The 18,351-nt window shown below is 37.1% G+C and overlaps 1 protein-coding gene across 1 annotated transcript; it reads right to left on the bottom strand.

The window, feature by feature from the left end:
- Positions 1-177: 177 nt before the first annotated feature.
- Positions 178-5,971, bottom strand: LOC143540710 (uncharacterized). Its single transcript, XM_077033697.1, has 13 exons — positions 5,766-5,971; positions 4,021-4,268; positions 3,446-3,519; positions 2,935-3,094; positions 2,460-2,484; positions 2,266-2,355; positions 1,587-1,758; positions 1,425-1,498; positions 1,071-1,134; positions 917-988; positions 709-842; positions 550-623; positions 178-448 (listed from the first exon to the last, which is right to left on the bottom strand). Exons 2-13 carry the CDS (start codon positions 4,238-4,240, stop codon positions 390-392), a joined length of 1,218 nt encoding a protein of 405 aa, XP_076889812.1. The 5' UTR covers positions 4,241-4,268; positions 5,766-5,971; the 3' UTR covers positions 178-389.
- Between the last annotated feature and the right edge of the window lie 12,380 nt (positions 5,972-18,351).

Genomic DNA, 18,351 nt, shown 5'->3' with positions numbered 1-18,351 from the left:
GTGGGAAGCTGAAGACCGTCTAGGCTGCAATTTATTACAACCTTTCAACTCGTTTACCCTACATCTACAATGTGTACTAATGGTAACCAAACTTTACGACGCGGGTAACAAAGACTGAACTTTTACTCCTTTATGTAGATGTTACTTGTATAAAATACGGGATCTTGTTTGTCTTTCTTAACAATGTGAGTATATAGTATCAAAAATCCATAGTACACCCAATGTAGTTTTGGACCATACTAACATCCTTAGTTTTCAATTAATGCATACAATTGACATTTTTAGCTCCATGGATGCCATTTCTTGTTCATCTCTTTGGCTTCTATATCTTTTGATTGTGTATAAATTATGTTAGCGTACGCGGCGAAGAGTGTCTTCTTTGCGTTTACTTATTTGGTTTCTTCAACCTGTCTACCTTTCCATACGATCGGTTCTACCAACATCCACACTACATTTAAAAAAAACAAGAAACAAGTTAAGATAACTAATAAGCAAATATGAAATAACAACAATCACTTCAAAAATGTGTACTATGGATGTAATGCTTACAGTAGACACAGACCGCAAGCCACTCATTTACTATTCTAACCCAAGTACTGGTCCAACCAACGTCAATAGTCCACCTAAGAAGCGGGGCATTTAGGTAAATATACATTTGAATAATTTGAATATTCGTATACTTTTGCGAGATCAAAGATAATGGCTTACTTTGCCATGGTGTGATGAGAGTTCCATCCAATTAATAACATTGCAAAGTACATAACTCCCGAGGCAAAAACAAGATGGAAGAAGCCAAAACAATAAGGAACATCATCTTCCTCTTGTTTCTCATCATTTCCCCGCTGCAAATATAACTTTTAATGTGAAAAAACCGTCTACTACACGTTTAAAAATTTGTTAAAACGAGTTTTTTTACCTGAAAGCATTTATAATTAATTCCTATTGAAAATGTGGCAATAACCATTGTAACTAGGGCAATAACAAAGCTCTGCAACAATGATATGTAAATGAATATTTATTAATTAACTTGAAATGTAAGCTTTTAAATGTGCTACGAGTTGGAAGCTTACAATGATCGTTAGCCAGTGTCTTGAGGCTCCCCAAGTCCTCGTACATTTGTTATCTGGTGGTTCACTGTAAGCACACGAACACGAGCATAGTCCAAATTAAAATAATTATAATTTCCAAATAAAATATAACAATTTACATAGAATCGTTCAGACGTAATATAATAGCCAAAATTATCTACACGTGTACCATTTTTTATAGTTTTTTTCTAAAGCTAGGCTATTAATCTATTATGCCACGTCATAGATAACTTTGATAACTTTTAACGTGCTAGAAGAATGAAAAATATACATTATTGTTTGTCTATTTACCCGCTATAACTAAAAATAATATATGACCCATATAGAAAAATGTACCTTCTAATTGCGGACCAACATAAGAATACAATGTAGAGTCCCATAAGACCTGGAGTCAGGAAGCCAGCGCGAACCTGTTTAAGGTTTAAAATAAAAAAAAATGATTAATTTGAAAAAATATACATATATGATTAGAAATAAGATTTTGATGGTTGAACTTACTTTTGGGTGAAGAGAGACACTTGTCATAAGTTGGAGGAGAAAAAGTGTCCATGTAATGAAGGCAATGTTATACACACAAGAGAGTCGTGGTGTGTACCAAATATACATTAAAATGATTCCAAGTATGCACACAAAATATTCACCAATTGCAATCACTGTGAAATGGGTATGGCTGGAAAGAAAAAAATATGTATATCATTAAAATAACAATAATAATAAATACTTAAAAATGAGAAGTAAAAGATATGCTAATGTGGCATTTGGTTGATGCCATGACACTCATAACATCATATGCCATATATGGAAAAGCCTTAATTGCAATGTATTCATTACCAGACATTTTATTGATTGGGTTTATCGGTTTTAGAAATAGCTGATTTCTTAAATAATTGAAAATTTTAAAGTAAAAATTAAAAATATATAACTGGTTTTATACAAATTGCGTGGATTTGTAGTATTAGTGCACTATAGAGGTTTAAATAAACAAAATACGCAGTCTGGAGTAGTAAATAAATCGGGAAATGAGATTTTGAAAAGAGAAAAATCCGACCAGTTAAATAGTTAGTAAATGTCGTGTTAAAAAATGAAACGCAACATAACATGTCAGGTCAACAGTTTTGAAAACTCATGAAAACAACTATAAATTATTTCTATTTTGCATATTAAAGAAAGTCATTACCATCTCTCCGCATATTTTTCCGATAAGCAGCGCTCATTCAACCATGTAATGAAGCGGATAATGCTGATTAGTTGAATAAACAAAAATACCCTGCAAAATATCATAAACATAAACATGATGATTAAGAATATTTATTTAATGTGGTACAAAGGGAGTATAGGAAATAAAGATACAAGGTTAAAAGATTAACTTACCCTGCACCAAAATGTGCAATAGACCCTGCCAAAAAAAATGATAATTTATCGTCAATCATTGCCAATATCAGCAAGTTTGTTAATCAAAATACATATCTATATCTATATATACAATATATAGATATGTATTATGATATATTGCATATATGCATTAGTATATCATAGAGAATTCCATACTACATATATGTCTTATGATATATTGCATGCATATTTATAGTATAGAGTTACGTAGTTCTCCAACGAAGAAGAGTTCTGTCATGATCCATCCCCTATGATATACATAGAATATGTTTATTTGATCATTTATGATTGAAATAAGTTATATAAATTACCAATTTGAAACTAATTGATACGTACCGTTTGTTTCGATTTTTTAAACGCCATAGAGTAGAAAAACAGTTTTTAATAAGTCCTTTAGTTGCATGAAGAAATATTTTTTTTAAATAATAATAATAATAATAATAATAATAAATACCATATGCAAGAATGAGTTGTGTAGGGAGAAAGAAGGGTAGCACAACTAATATGATCATGAGGATGATTTTAACAGACCACCAACTAGAATGCCACAACTCTTTTCTTCCATGTAACTTTTTTGTGCCACTAGTTGAAACAAACATTATAAAGAAGAATATCTTGTATATCATTAAGGATATATCAAAAATCTTTCAAGGTTTACTTAAATTTGATTAAATATATGTAGGGAGAGATATTTTGAGAATTTTATGAGTTTTAAGAACTTTGATAACTCAATTTTGAACCAAACATTTAATTAAATAGTATGAAATATGTGGTTGAGATTAAATTTAATTAAAAAATGAATCAGGAGAGAGAATAAGTATTTTTGATAATTACACAAGTTTAAATGTTAGTTACACATGTGTAAAAAAATGGTTACGATGAGTTCTTTCGAGTTCTTAAAGCTCAAAGCGGTTCTCAAAAGAAATCAATCCAATATATGTAAATAGTTTATAAGAAAAGGATACAAAACATCCCATGCTCACTCTTAGAACTCCTTGTGTGCCTAAACAGTCTTCGCCACCTTCGCAAGTTTTTAATTCTGCAAACACCATGTAAAATTATAATCCATAAATTATATCATGAGCTCGGTCCGTTTAATTTAAGAGAGTCCGAGCTCAGACCATTTAAAGGAGCTCGAGCTCAGCTGATGAATGGATTTTCAAGCTAAGCCTCGATTGGGCTCGATTTATTTATTATTTATTAACTATTTAGTTATTTTCTTTACATGAAATTACGATTATAAATTTTATGTATAACATAATATATATTATCTGAATACTACTATCTAAATTTACATGTGGCAATAATAATTATTATGTATATACATATATATTTAAATTTATTATTTAATATATTAAACTAAGAAAATAAATAGTTGGCTTGTGCAATGCTTGCCAATCTTTATGTGAAGCTTTGACTTGAGCTCGTTTATTAAATGAGCTTTAACAACTAATTACAAGTGGCTCGACTTGTTTAGACTAATGAAGATAAAATGTTGAAAGAAAGTTGGTTGAGTTTATTTATGCAATGTATATCTTACTACTCATTTGGGTCAATGCAGTTCCGCCATAATCACGAACGGCCCACGCAAGCAAGTTCGCTAACAAAAACATGACGCTATACACATATCGCGCCATCCAAGGATTTGATTCGTATCTGAACTGGGCCCACCACGAGCCCGTTAAGATCTTGGCATACCGATCACTAGTAGTATTGTTTCCTAATCCTTCTTCCATCCCAGCTTCAAGTTTTACTGTCATGATAAATTATTCACTTCTCATCTGCAATCTGTAAAATTATAATATGTTAATATTACTCAAAGCATCAATATTTTAATATATCTTAATAAAATTATTATAACCACCTAAAAGACCAAGTAATGTCTATGTGCCACATGTGGCTTGGCCACCATCTCATTAATGGCTCAAGGGTTCATATAGATCCGTGACTTTTTTAATTAAAAGTACATGTTCATATTTACATGTGATACCAAAAAAAAGTATGATACAAAAGTATTATTGAGTATTTAACAAATTATTAAATATTAAATATTTTCTACATGATATTAAATATTTTCTACATGATATTTCAAATTAAGCAATTTATTTATTTTTGTGTCTTGTTCTTAAAATCGTATTTCAAAAAAAAATATATATATATATATATATATATATATTATACACATCGTACTCGTGTGTGTGATTAAGTAAAAGAAGAAATCCATACACTAAAGACCAAACCCGCAATCAATTAAGATGACAGGGGTTCATCTGTTTAAAACTTTCATTTTAAGCCGAAAGGGTTATATGACGTAAACCACATTAGCCAAAAAAAAAGCAATTTACTTTATATTCTTATTTAATTTTTTTGAAGTACCATATGATTCCTCCATATTCTTATACGTTTTTATTATTATTATTATTATTTTTTTCGTTCCCATCTTATTCCTCTATATTCTTTATATTTAGATATTGGAATGTTTGATACGAATGAATAAGCATCTAATGTTAATCTTATCTCTACATATTGGTGCAAGTTTCGTTTGGGACTCCAAATTGCTTATAGAATGTGTTCGATATGGCCACAAGGCTTATTCTAAAACAATGATAGTTTGTTACTTTGTCTTGTAACAATTATGTTAACCTTAAATGATATACATAACCACATCATCATAGTTATACCAATATCAACAAGCACTTGTATGTATATAATTAAGTATAGACGCTTATATAGTAACTTAATTTAAAACTTTAAATAAATATAAGAAGAGTTATAACTTTTATGAAACATATTTTAATAGAAAATTAATATTTTTAATTTGGTTTTAAACTTTTATTATTTGTAACTTAAAACTTCAACAAATATTAAGAAGAGTTGCAAATTTTAAGAAACAATTTTTTTCATAAAAGCATTAACAAAGCATTCAACATGGACACCAGGCGTTTCTATACGGCTCGTATAGAGGCTATAACAGCCGTATAAGTGTAAAATTTTGTCATTTGTGTCAGAGAGTGTCAGGTGTTTGAAGTCTATACAACTTGTATAGGGGCTATACGATACAGACTGAAAAGTTGTCATCATGTCTCCGCCGTACAATAGTTAGTCACGTGAGGGCTATATGACTCATATAGCCCCTATATGAGCCGTATATGATTATTAACACACCAGAGGGTGGTGTTTGAATATAACGACCCATTCATGCACATGAATAACTAGATGAACACACACAAACATTTCATTACATCAAACATTCCATAACTTAAAACTTAAACGTATCAAACAAACCTGAGCTTTCGCAATGGCAAATCCGATAACTAATAAACTCGATTAGCTCAAGTTTTTGCTTCCGATCACTAAACCAAAAGGAGAACAAAGCGAGAGTTGATAGCGGACCGGAATTGTAACGAACTCTTTGCTCTTGTGTTTCTAGATATGTTTCAATCCTTGCCTCATGTATATAAGTGCACAGATATATATATATATATATATACATATATATATATATGTATATATATATATATATGTATATATATATATATATATATATATATATGTATATATATATATATGTATATATATATATATATTTGCATGAATAGGAAGAGAGAGTGAGATTTGTTCTCTTTTCCGCCGAACGATTTTTTGTATGTTGTTTTTTTTTCAGGTTGAAGTTATGATTATGGAAGTTGATATGATATTTATTTCTGTTTTCCAACTTTATATTAAAAATAGGAAATAAGTCACTTCGAAAAGGTAAAATAAATCATTTTTTGTGGTGAGGGAAAAAGTGAGGAGAAAAATAATATTAAAATATCTAGTGACACTTGATGACGGGTGGCTGGACTTGTCTGGTGTCTCTTATTTAAGTTTTTTTTAAAGGAATGATATATGGAGATAAAGTGGTGGGTTAATACTTAATAATTAACTTGAGTGTTAATCGTGTTGGGTTTGATGGGTTGAAGGGTTTTGAAGTAGCATATTGAATTGTTCAATTTTAGTGTGATTCGTACTTTTTTGTCAAAACATAAACCTAGCATGCACATGTTTAAAATCGTTTAGCCTCAACATGGCTTGTTTAACCCGCTTATACGAACATGTCAACCGAGTTGGTGTGTAGTTTTTAAGTTGTAAACGTGTTATCGACATAATTAATTCTCGTGTTTGGTAAACATGTTATGCACCGCCTACTTACTAAACCGGTTATGTATGAATCAGAAACCAGCTAATTACTATGTCATGTTGAATATTGACACCCCTATTTAATACAAAACTAAGTTGAATAACAAATTTATAATTAATAATGTGTTTCACTTATGTCACACGTAAAAGAAAGAGAGAGAGAGAGAGAGAGTCATATTACAAACCGTCTATTTGTATTCACTAAGGGGAAGAAAAGCAAACGTTTAATTATGTCCTTGTTAGAGCTTCCTCAATGTGGATGTATGGATCCGACGTAGAGCAAAGGTGGAGGAGCGATAGAGGCGAAGGAAGAGAGAGGGTGGAGTGTATACGGAATTCAAGGCGGAAAATCGGACATCCGGATGGATTTTGTGAAGGGGGAGGACGACGAAAGGAGAGCGTAGAGTATATAGAGGCGGGCGATGGGTTCGTGTTGCGGATGCTCCTAACTCATGATATCTAAATCATTATATTAAAACCACTTAAATAAGTCGACTACTAAAAATAAAAGTTAGTTATGAAAGTAGGACCATTTAAAAAAAGGCTATGCAATTAGAATGATCATGATTCAATGATTCATGAATTCTTGAAACATATTAGATGATTTTGTGGAAAATAAGATATTCATGTTGACATAAAGTAAAGCAAATTAATCATTTGCATTCTCAATTGCTACATTAAATTGATGCCTTATTGTAGCATTTTCAAACTTGGTTAACATAATCACATTATACTTATTTTAAACTTATCAATAATATCAACAAATGAAAAGTATAGAATCGTACATCTTTTATCAATAATTAGTATCTTTAATAACTATTCATGATTACCACCACATGACACTCATTATCTACATACTTTTTAAAGATTATATTAGTAGGGTGTGCAATGTCGGTTCGATATTTATAAAGGCTTAAACCAAATCATAATCGAGCTTCGGTTACAAAAGATTATCTAATCATGACAAATTCGTTAAACCGTATACATAACAAAATCCGGTTGTATCTCAAAATAGAAAATCAAACAACTTGACACTTCTGGACGATACAATTTAATATATTTGGTAGGAACATAGGAACAATGATGGTTTGTATTAGTGTGGAACGATGTCACGCTTTCATATGAACTTAGGATGACGTGCTCACTTATACACCACACCTTGTGCTTTTTTAGCATATTCATTTTTTTTAATTTATCTCTATCAATCTTTTTCTTTCTTTTTTTAACGATCAAAAAACTTCAGGATTCCGGATAAACCAATTAGCAAAAGGTCACCCATGCTTACAGTTGCAAACAACGCTGGTGATCTTGTCCTCCATTATTTACAGAGGAAACCTTCCGTCTGAAGGTCCAATGTGAAAAAACCCTTATTCACGCACACAATTTTATCACGAACGAGACTCAAACCGACGATCTCTCCAAAAGAAAGCAACCGAGTCACCGCTAGAGCACTGTTTTTTTGGTCGCTATCAATTTAAATGCGAATGATTTTTTTATTAAAAGGCCAAAATTATAAATAAAAAATCCTTGTCCATGTATATATTCTTGAGTAAACTGGTCCATGGATAAAGATTTCAATTGGGTTAATTCCACTACCATATATTATGACTTATGATTCCAATTCCTTTTTACTCTACCATTCATATTCTCAACTATGCATTTGTATTAATATGACCAGGAAAAATCCGATAAAGAGAATTTTGAATTGATTTGTTGTATAATTTATATAGGATAATATCGAATTGAATAGACAAATTAAAACCTAATTAAAACTAACTAAAACATAAATTAAACCATGAAACAAAATTCTCAAGTCAGAATGTTAACATGACCTCCTGACAGCCAAGGATCATCATAAACCGACCTATTGACTGGACCAAGAACAAATTATTAATTTTGCACTTGCCACTTGCCGACTATCAATTGTAATATGGTACATAGTTCACAATTGTTAATTGTTAGATTTAAAAAAAAAACACATGTTTAATCCTCTTGTAGTTTTATGGTTATGGTTTTTAATAAAATTATCATCTTTTTGTATGTTTAATATTTGGTTAAGTCTTTGTATTTAATTTTAATTAGTGTGTTTAAATTTATATATTTTAAAAATAAATAAGAAAACCGATAATAAATAGGACACCATCATATTTGAAGAAAACTGAAAAGAATCAGGAAAAAACTAATGTGGCATCTGCGAAAAACGGAATGACTCCAATGCTCTAATACCCTTTTGACAAGTTTAAATCATTTATTATTTACTTTTTTTTTTCTAATGACGACTTTCTTTTTATGTTTAGGCCACTCTTTCCAGACTATGTTGTCTTAATCGGGTCTATACTGACTTTAGAGTTTGGTTAGGGTACGTCACCTTTTGATTAGTCTAAATGATTTATTAGTTATTGTATTAATATATATTATACATAAAACTATATGATTATTTATAAAAGTTAGAAGTGAAAAAACGAATTTTAATTTGTACTTTCCAACATAACCATATGCATGTGTTGTTTACCTATTGGCTAGAGGTATATCATAATATATGTGGTTATTTATTTAGTTTATTTATTCTGAACAATGAAGAGGGAAAATTTCATTAAACAACAAAAGCCAAGGAGAGGCTATAATTGCAAACCATGAAAGTCCAAAATAATATACACACACACAAAGCAAAACTTACCCATTTCTACATCTTACTAGATGACATGCAAGTTGCAACTTATTATTATAGGTTTAAATCAAACTCAAAGACACATAATTTTTTGTTAATATAAATGTAATTTGGTTAAGTCAAAGTGTCAAACTCAAAGACAGTAAATAAGTTCTAATACTATATTTTTGCATATTCAAGTTATAAAAAATACAGAAAATACAAATCTGGTATTTTATATCTCCAAATTTCAAGATATATCTAGCAATTTAGCCTCTTGTTGCCGATGTTCCATGGCTCAATTGGCAAATGCTAGCTGGGTTAAGGCAAGAGGATGTAACGGGTTCGAAACACACAATGTGACAAGAATTATGTGGGATCTCTTGGGGTCCCGGTTCAATTCCAACAAATGAGAACACAACTGTTTTAGGTTTCGGATTCGGGTACGGTGAGTTGTATACGGGTAGTAAGCCTTTCGAAATCGTCTAGCAACCAGTTTGCACAAAAGTCTCAAAAAAGAATCTAGCATGTTGTTGAAACAAGGTGGTCAACGAGTTGGGTGCGCCAAGAGTCCAGGACAACTTGCATTCTAACACATGCTACGCAAAAAGGTTAATGTTTATCTAGGTCTCCTTAGACTATATAAAGCAAGACAGTGATATGTGGAATCATATAGGTTCGACTCTTGGTCATCTAAAAAGTCATTTTGATTTAAACACAATTTTCATAATGCTTTTTTCTATTTTGTGTATAGGTTCAAAAAAAGTATTTTACCCGGTTTCACCCGCCCATTTTCCGTCCCAATAACAAAAATTCATGAAACGTCAACATTGCGCACCAAACACTTACAAATTGCCTAACATTCAATCGACCGGAAATGCTTTTGTGAGGGTTTTTCTTTTTTCAAACCAAAGGTTTTGAACTATTTATTTCCAATTTTCCATTGTTCTTGATCAATAACATGCTACTCCCAAACTTGATATATGTGCGCATGTCATGTGAGTTTAATTTTGTGGGCTATATCAATAAGTTTGGGCTGCTTAGCCCAACTCAAGTTGTTAAAACTTACAGATCTTTGCATATTGGGCCACATATTCCAAAAGTTGCTATAAGATCAATATTTATTTAACACTTGTATATGGAAGTAGTCTCTATATTTCTACGGGTTAGAGATAAGGTTGTCTACATTGTATCCTCATCAGGTTTTAATATAGCTTTACTATTGGTGGGTTTTATTGAGTATCGTGATGATGATGATGACATGGTTTATTAATTTAAAATTTTATTCTTTTTGTAAATAATTAACAAAGTTTGTAATTACTAATTATTGACTTTACCAACAAAAGCCACACTAACATTCAACAATGGAAGGAAACCTTTTTCTTGGATTAGAGATGCACAAACCAAGTATTGGGCCAGAGTCATAACCGGGCATTCCCAATAACCAAACCCTATTATGAGGGATGAGATTTGATACCCACAGGAACCACCGAACTATCCGGGTAAGGTAGGGTCGGGTCCATTTTTTATGCCCACGTCCACTCAAATGTAATTGTAAAATCTCTCTACCCGGGTAGGAACCCATTTTTTAAAATGAATGAGCCCAAATTTCCCCCCCCCCCCCCCATTAAATTTATCTTTTTAGATTTCAAAGTCCGTGTTGGCCATTTTACCAATTCACTAGGCCAAGGTCGGCTCTTAAGGAGGATAGAGCGATCGACAGACCCTGGCTCAAATTTCTGCTAAGCCAGAAAATTATTTAAAAAAAAATTATTTATGTTTTTATAAAAAGAAAAATATGTATTTTTGATTTTTAAACTTAATTACTCGACTTATTTAAGCCTATATTTATACAAAAAAAATTGTGCACAACCCAAATTATAACCAAGTAAACCCATTTAAAAACTTAATTGTTTCAATCCAACCAGAAACGTTTTTTTACTTTAGACCCAAAAAATTTATGCCTTCAGCTTAAAAAAGTTTTACAATTCTCGAAAACGGTCTTGCAATAGACAAATATGTTTTTAAATCGAATACGGTTATAATCTGTTGGAAATAAAAAGAATATAAAAGAACATAAGAAAACATATGATAAGTTACACATCAATCATATTTAATATAATAAAATTTTAAGCTCAAACAAGTTAAAAAATCATTCATGAAAATTTAAACATATACAAGTTCTTTTATAAACAATCTAACCAATCTACTAAACTAGAATGATAAAATACATACCAATTCAACTATTAACAACACGTAACACAATTATACATGTATGGTGCTTGGTAGAATGTAGAAATCATTGAGATTTGGTTAGTGGCAATATAAAGGTCCCATTGACTATTAAAACAAAGTGGGTGATCACTTAATTGCTATGCCCAACTTACACTCTCACTTGCCCATATAAATAAATACAAATAATGATCTTACCAAACAACCGATATTTCATTAACTACTGGATCAAAATTATTAGTCAACAGTGCTTATCATTAATACAATGTTTAGTAGCCCATGTTTGATAAACAGGGCCCATTTTAATATCCTCTTAATTCTTTTTTTCTTTATTTATTTTAATTATTATTAAATTTTATTATGCACATGTTTTTTTATTTTATTTTTCAAATTGTAATTTGATTTAAAAGTTTTTCTGTTTTTATTATTGAATAACAACCTTTTCATTTAACATTATGTAACAAAATTATTATTTTGCTAGCAATCTACCACTTTATACAATTAGCATGTTATAACAGGTAAAAATCCATATGAACATTTGTTACAAGTCCAGAATGGGGTGGTGAAGAGGTAGGTTCCAGCAGAGCCCAGTTGGACCCGCAAGACTCATCTTGAACAGGGACGTCTGCGCAACGACCAACTGCTCCAGCAGGACCCACCATGCTCAGAGAACCTTACGCGCAGTACGCCAGCTGTACCCGCAGGGAAAGCCTCCCAATGGTGAAGTACCCCGCCTGTTCCCGCAGCTGCGGATACAAGCCATCAGGGAAGGCTACCCGCACTAACAGCAAGGCTACACGCACAAGGCATTACCTACTTCAGTAGTCACATGAAGGAATGAGCAAGGCAGGAATACTCCCGCCTAAATGAGCCAGTCCGTATGCTTCTGGAAGATCTTTCGTACTATACCTACTAAGGTATGGGCGGAACAGACAATTTGACCAGAACAGCCCATGAACCAATCACAGGGTGACAGCTCACCGACAACAATACGAGGAGGAGCACCCTCTAGTACTGTTTGTCACTATTAGCCGCTGCCTACTCACCAACCCTTACGATGGGACGTGCGCAGCCTACAGTTTGTGGAACAGTGCGTAGCCGGCAGTAAAGGAACAGTGTACAGCCGACCTTTACTGCTGGCCGTAGCCTATTCACCAACCAGCATGGCCTGTGCGTAGTCCACTGTTGGTGGAACAGGAATACTATTCATCCGGCTGTACCTTCTAGGAAACCTACCTTCGGCTATAAATACTCCAACACCTTGGAATGGTAAGGACATCATCTGATATCTCAATCTTATCTAGCAATCTCTTAATATACACTTATATTCAGAGCAATCTAGTCTGATTCTCACGCCGGAGGGTGGTCACAAGGAGGAACCCCCCCCCTTCTCAGTGACGAGCTTACGGTGTCTGTTTTGCAGGTCATCTGAAGAACAATCTTCTCTGCTGAACCTCATCCTCGTGGGAAACATTACTTAACCCCCAGATTATCTATAATCTGCCCGGGGTTCACTTAGTGTTTCTTCATTGGCGCCATCCGTGCATAAAAGCTAGAACTAATTCTTAGTTTTTTCAAAATTTCTGAAGAAATGGTTAACGTTACTCCGGTCCCAAGGCCAGTAAGTGACCAAGAAACCCCGGTGACCACAACCCCAGTAACTGGAAACACCGGCGGTTATACAAATCTTAAGAACACTACCCCGGCTACCCAAGCCGGGGCAAGTGCAGTAAATATTCCACTGGGGTTCACTGATGCCCAGTTGGAGAAACGAACGAGGGTCCCTCGCCAAACACTAGATCAAGTTAAGGCGTGGGCCGAAGCACGTCAGAAAGAGTTTCAGGCTGAGTTGGATGAACGCTTGCGTTCAGTTCAACAGGCTGACGAATTCGGCAGTACTCGCCAACATCTCAATATGAACAGTGAGTGCGACTACTCAGACGATGAGCGGAAAGAATCCGATACCGACGCAAACCCTCGCCATAAGGCAAAAGGGAAGCGTAAGGAAACGGACTTCCAGCCAAGGAATTTTGGGGAAACCTTTAAACCAACAAATGCGGAGAGAAACCCGCGTGACTTCTCCAAAACCTTTAGACCAACTGCTGCAAATGCAGGAAAGTCTAAGTTCGCAAGGGACATTGCGGAAGCAATCGCCCCGAGAAGTGCCAAACAAATGTCCAACATCGGCACTTATGATGGTCTATCCGACCCAGACGACCACTTGAACAGATTCATTGCGGGGGCAACCGTCAGTAACTGGATGGAACCCACGTGGTGTTATATGTTCCAGATGACTCTGGTTGGAGCGGCCAGGGCATGGTTCGACCGTTTACCGGTCCACCACATTTATGATTGGGCGGACTTTCAGAACAAGTTCAGCCAGCACTTCAGCCAGCAGAGGAAATATACTGAAGAACAGTGGACGATCCTCAACTGCGTTAGAGAGGAGGATGAATCTTTACTAGACTTCATCACTCGCTTCAACTCCAAAAAGCTAAGTCTCGGCAACATAAGTGAAGATCTTGTTCGCGCCGCTTTCATCCAGGGCGCCGAATACCCAGAGCTTATCCGCACATTGACGGGTAAGGATGGCATGCCATCAACATGGGATGCCATCATGACGGCGGCCAAGCGCTTTGCCGAGACGGAAAAGCAGCTGGGAAGGGATCTTCCCCAGAGTACACACCTCTACACGCAGAGGACTAGAGAAAACAATGTTCGGATCGCCCGGCAGAACAAAAAGAGGAAGCTAGGTATCTGGCAGTCAAGGGTAAACTTTGACACCTCATCCAGCTCTCACCCTCTTGTTGGCGGAAGAAATCACACACACCCTTCAAGCCAAAAGCACCGGTGGACGCCACTCACCAAAAGCGTCACGGAGATATTTGCCACTGAAAAGCTACCATGGCCAAAAGCTCCAATGATCCGGCAGCGACCTAATGCGGATCAGAGCAAATCCTGTGACTTCCACGGGACAAAAGGTCATGGTACGGAAGAGTGTACATCCTTGAAGGATATTGTTGAAGCATTCGTCAAGGATGGAAGACTGGCACACCTGGTGGCATCAATCAAGAAGGGAGGAAGGAATGACAACCGGTACCGAGGCAACGGACGAAAGCCCGTTGACATCAGCATCAACATGGTTCATGGTAATATCAGAGGAAGAAAAAGGCGAACGACAGAACCATGTGCGTGGAAGGAAGCTGAGGTGCGCTTCCCGCGAGTGCCAGGAGGACCCAGCAAAGAAGGCCCTATCGTCATCAAAAGCCAGCTGGGGCACTACATCACTTCTCGCACTCTTGCTGACAACGGCGCCTCGTCAACGGTGATGTACAGGCAGTTCTTCGACAAGCTAGATGACGAAGACAAGGAACGCCTGGAAACGATCTGCGCCTCGATGGAAGGGTTTGATGGCAGCACAAACACCCCCCTGGGTATCCTATCTTTCCCCGTCACTCTTACGGATGGGAAACACTCCCGCACAGAAGATGTGGACTTTGTCGTGATGAGGAAGCCACACCACACATACGACATTCTCTTCGGGAGAGACGGGATGGCAAGATTCAACGCCGTGGTATCCTCAGTCCACGGCATGATGGGATGGCCAACAGCTGAGGGTGTAGCGATGATCACCGGCATTCCCCAGGTATGCATCGCATCTGTCTCATCTAAACCCAAACCAAAGATGGCTAAACCAACCATCACCGAACCAGAAAGGTGGGCCTTCAACGGCAAATATCCTGACCAGGCCGTCTCCATTGGCCCAACAGTTGTTGATCCCACACGCACCTTACTCAAGCGCTTATTACAAAAAAACGCTGACATCTTCGCGTGGACACCAGCTGACATGACTGGTGTACCCAGAAGTAAGGCAGAGCATAAGCTCAAATGCGATCCGGCTGTTACGCCAATCGTACAAAAGCGCAGAGTAATGGGGCCAGAACAAACTAACGCGTGTAGAACCCAAGTCAAGGAACTCCTTGACGCAGGCATCGTACGCGTTAGTAGATATCAAACTTGGGTTGCAAATCCCGTTATGGTACCGAAGAATAACAAACAATGGCGCATGTGCATAGATTTCAAGGACTTGAACAAAGCATGCCCCAAAGATTGTTATCCGTTACCTGAAATTGATCTTAAGGTGGATTCGTTGGCACCGTTCCGCCTTAAATGCTTCCTGGACGCATATTAGGGGTACCATCAAATCCGCATGGCCGTTGATGATCAGAACAAAACCGCTTTTCGGACGCCCGATGGCACATTTTGTTATCAAATGATGCCATTCGGACTTAAGAATGCCGGGTCCACATACCAACGCCTGATGGACAACCAGTTTCATGCCCAAATTGGGAGGAACTTGGAAGTCTACATGGATGACTTGGTCATCAAAAGCCCTGACCCAGAAGCGATGTTGAAAGACATCGAAGAAACTTTCAACACGCTCAGGAAGATAAACATGAAGCTCAACCCGAGCAAGTGTGCCTTTGGAATGGAAGAAGGGAAGTTCTTGGGGGTCATCGTTACTAAAGATGGCTTCAGAGCGAACCCTGAAAAGGTCGAAGCCATTATCAAAATGGAATCACCTACTACCATTAAACAGGCTCAGACACTGAATGGACGACTAGAGGCACTTAATCGCTTTTTGGCAAACCACGCGGATAAGTCGTTTCCCTTCGTGTCAACGTTGAGAAACTGTTTAAAGAAAACGCACTTTCGCTGGACACCAGAAGCGGAAGCAGCTTTTCAGGAGATTCGGTCACGCTTGATCGAACTCCCAACGCTCACAGCACCAAGAGCGGGAGAGGAGTTAATCCTATACCTTTCCGCAAAAGATAGAGCAACCGGGGCAGTCCTGCTAGTAGAGCGAAAAGGCATCCAGATGCCAATCTATTATGTCAGCCGTATCCTAACAGACGTAGAAACCCGGTACTCTACCCTCGAAAAATTAGTCTTAGCACTTATACACGCTTCACGCAGGTTAAGACGATATTTCCAGGGTCACCCAATCACCATTCTCTCCAACTTCAAACTTGCAAACGTTCTAGGCAAACCCGAGTTATCGGGACGCCTAGCCAAATGGGCAATTGAGTTGGGGGAGTACGCGATAAAGTATAAGCCAAGACCAGCCATAAAAGGCCAGGTTTTGGCCGACTTTATTGCAGAAGTGCCTGCATCGCGGGAAAAAGAGTGCCAGGAAGAGGCTCAACCCTCTCCAGCACAAGACATCAATGATGTCTGGCGACTCTACACTGATGGAGCAGCCAGTAACGAGGGTTCAGGCGCAGGGTTGAAACTAACCAACCCAGCAGGCCAAGAATACACTTACGCTATTCGACTGGATTTTCCAAGTACGAATAACGAAGCCGAGTATGAGGCATTCTTGGCTGGGTTGAGAATTGCGCGTAAAATGGGAGTGAAAAACTTGGAAGCCCACGTGGATTCCATGTTAGTAGCCAATCAAATCAACGGGACGTACACGGCCGTAAACGACACAATGGCTCTGTACCTCGCACAAGCAAAATCCCTTATGCGCGATTTCAACGACTGCAAAGTCATACACGTCAAGCGAAGTGAAAACAAATCTGCGGATGCGTTAAGCAAGCTTGCATCATTAGCCTTCACCCACTTAGGAAAGGATATCCGCATTGAACTCCTCGAGACACCTTCGGTCCCGCACAAGGAAATTTGTGTCATCCAAACCGGCACGGAAACGTGGATGACACCAATAATAAAATACCTTGCGGCAGGTACACTACCAGAGTCAAAAGCACAGGCAAGAAAACTACGCTGTAAAGCACTGAATTATCAACTCATTGATGACATCCTTTACAGACGTAACTTTCTTGGCCCACTCTTGAGATGCGTGGACAACCAAGATGCTGACTACCTCCTAAGGGAAGTACACGAAGGCATCTGTGGAATACACGCAGGTCCCCGCGCTGTTGTAGCTAAGCTAAACAACGCGGGATACTTTTGGCCGGGGATGCATACGGATGCGCTGGCATACATCAGAAAATGCAGGTCTTGCCAGCTCTACGCACCCAACACGCATCGCCCGAAGAATGAACTTGTTCCAGTCACCTCTTCATGGCCATTTCAGAAGTGGGCCATCGATGTGACAGGCCATTTCCTACAGCAGCAGGAAATGTTCAGTTCCTGGTGGTAGCCATCGACTACTTCACCAGGTGGATAGAAGCAAAACCCTTAGCCCAAACAACCGCAAAACATATCAAAAAATTTATTTGGGAATTTATTATTTGTCTTTTTGGACTTCCACAGAATTTGGTGAGCGATAACGGCACCAACTTTGCTGACAAGAAGCTACAACAGTGGCTGAAAGAACTTCAAATCACCCACACCTTTACATCAGTGGCACACCCGCAAGGTAATGGTGAGGTGGAAAGAGCAAATAAGAGCATCGTCGAAGGCATAAAGAAAAGACTCTTGGAACACAGATCCGGCTGGGTGGACGAGCTTCCGCACGTCCTTTGGGCAAACAGAACACTGAAGAAGGCCAGTACGGGAGAAACCCCGTTCAGCCTCACTTATGGCACTGAAGCCATGGTCCCGGTCGAAATTGGTTTACCCTCACCAAGGGTCTTGATTCAGCCAGAAGACAATGATGCGGAAAGACGGTTGGACCTTATGCTAACCGAGGAACGCAGAGACTTAGCCGCAGTGCGTGAAGAGAACTACAAGCAACAAATGCAAAAGTACTACAACACGCGGGTAAAACTCTGCAACTTCAATATAGGAGACTACATACTGCGTAACAACGAGGCTTCGAACCAAGAACGCCCAGGAAAGCTGGCC

The sequence above is a fragment of the Bidens hawaiensis genome, unplaced genomic scaffold (assembly GCF_021521415.1).
Source record: "Bidens hawaiensis isolate Kalapana, Puna unplaced genomic scaffold, B.hawaiensis_p1.1 tig00012327_1, whole genome shotgun sequence".
NCBI lineage: Eukaryota > Viridiplantae > Streptophyta > Magnoliopsida > Asterales > Asteraceae > Bidens > Bidens hawaiensis.
The sequence above is the reverse complement of the archived record's forward strand: the minus strand, read 5'-3'. Positions and strand labels throughout refer to the sequence as shown.

Coding starts and splice junctions, on each gene's coding strand:
- LOC143540710 (XM_077033697.1), bottom strand. CDS start 4,240: ATGACAGTAAAACTTGAAGCTGGGATGGAAGAAGGATTAGGAAACAAT. Junction 2,485..2,934: donor ACAACTCATTCTTGCATATG/GTATTTATTATT, acceptor TTTTTTTGGCAG/GGTCTATTGCACATTTTGGT. Junction 449..549: donor GCTTGCGGTCTGTGTCTACT/GTAAGCATTACA, acceptor TTTTAAATGTAG/TGTGGATGTTGGTAGAACCG.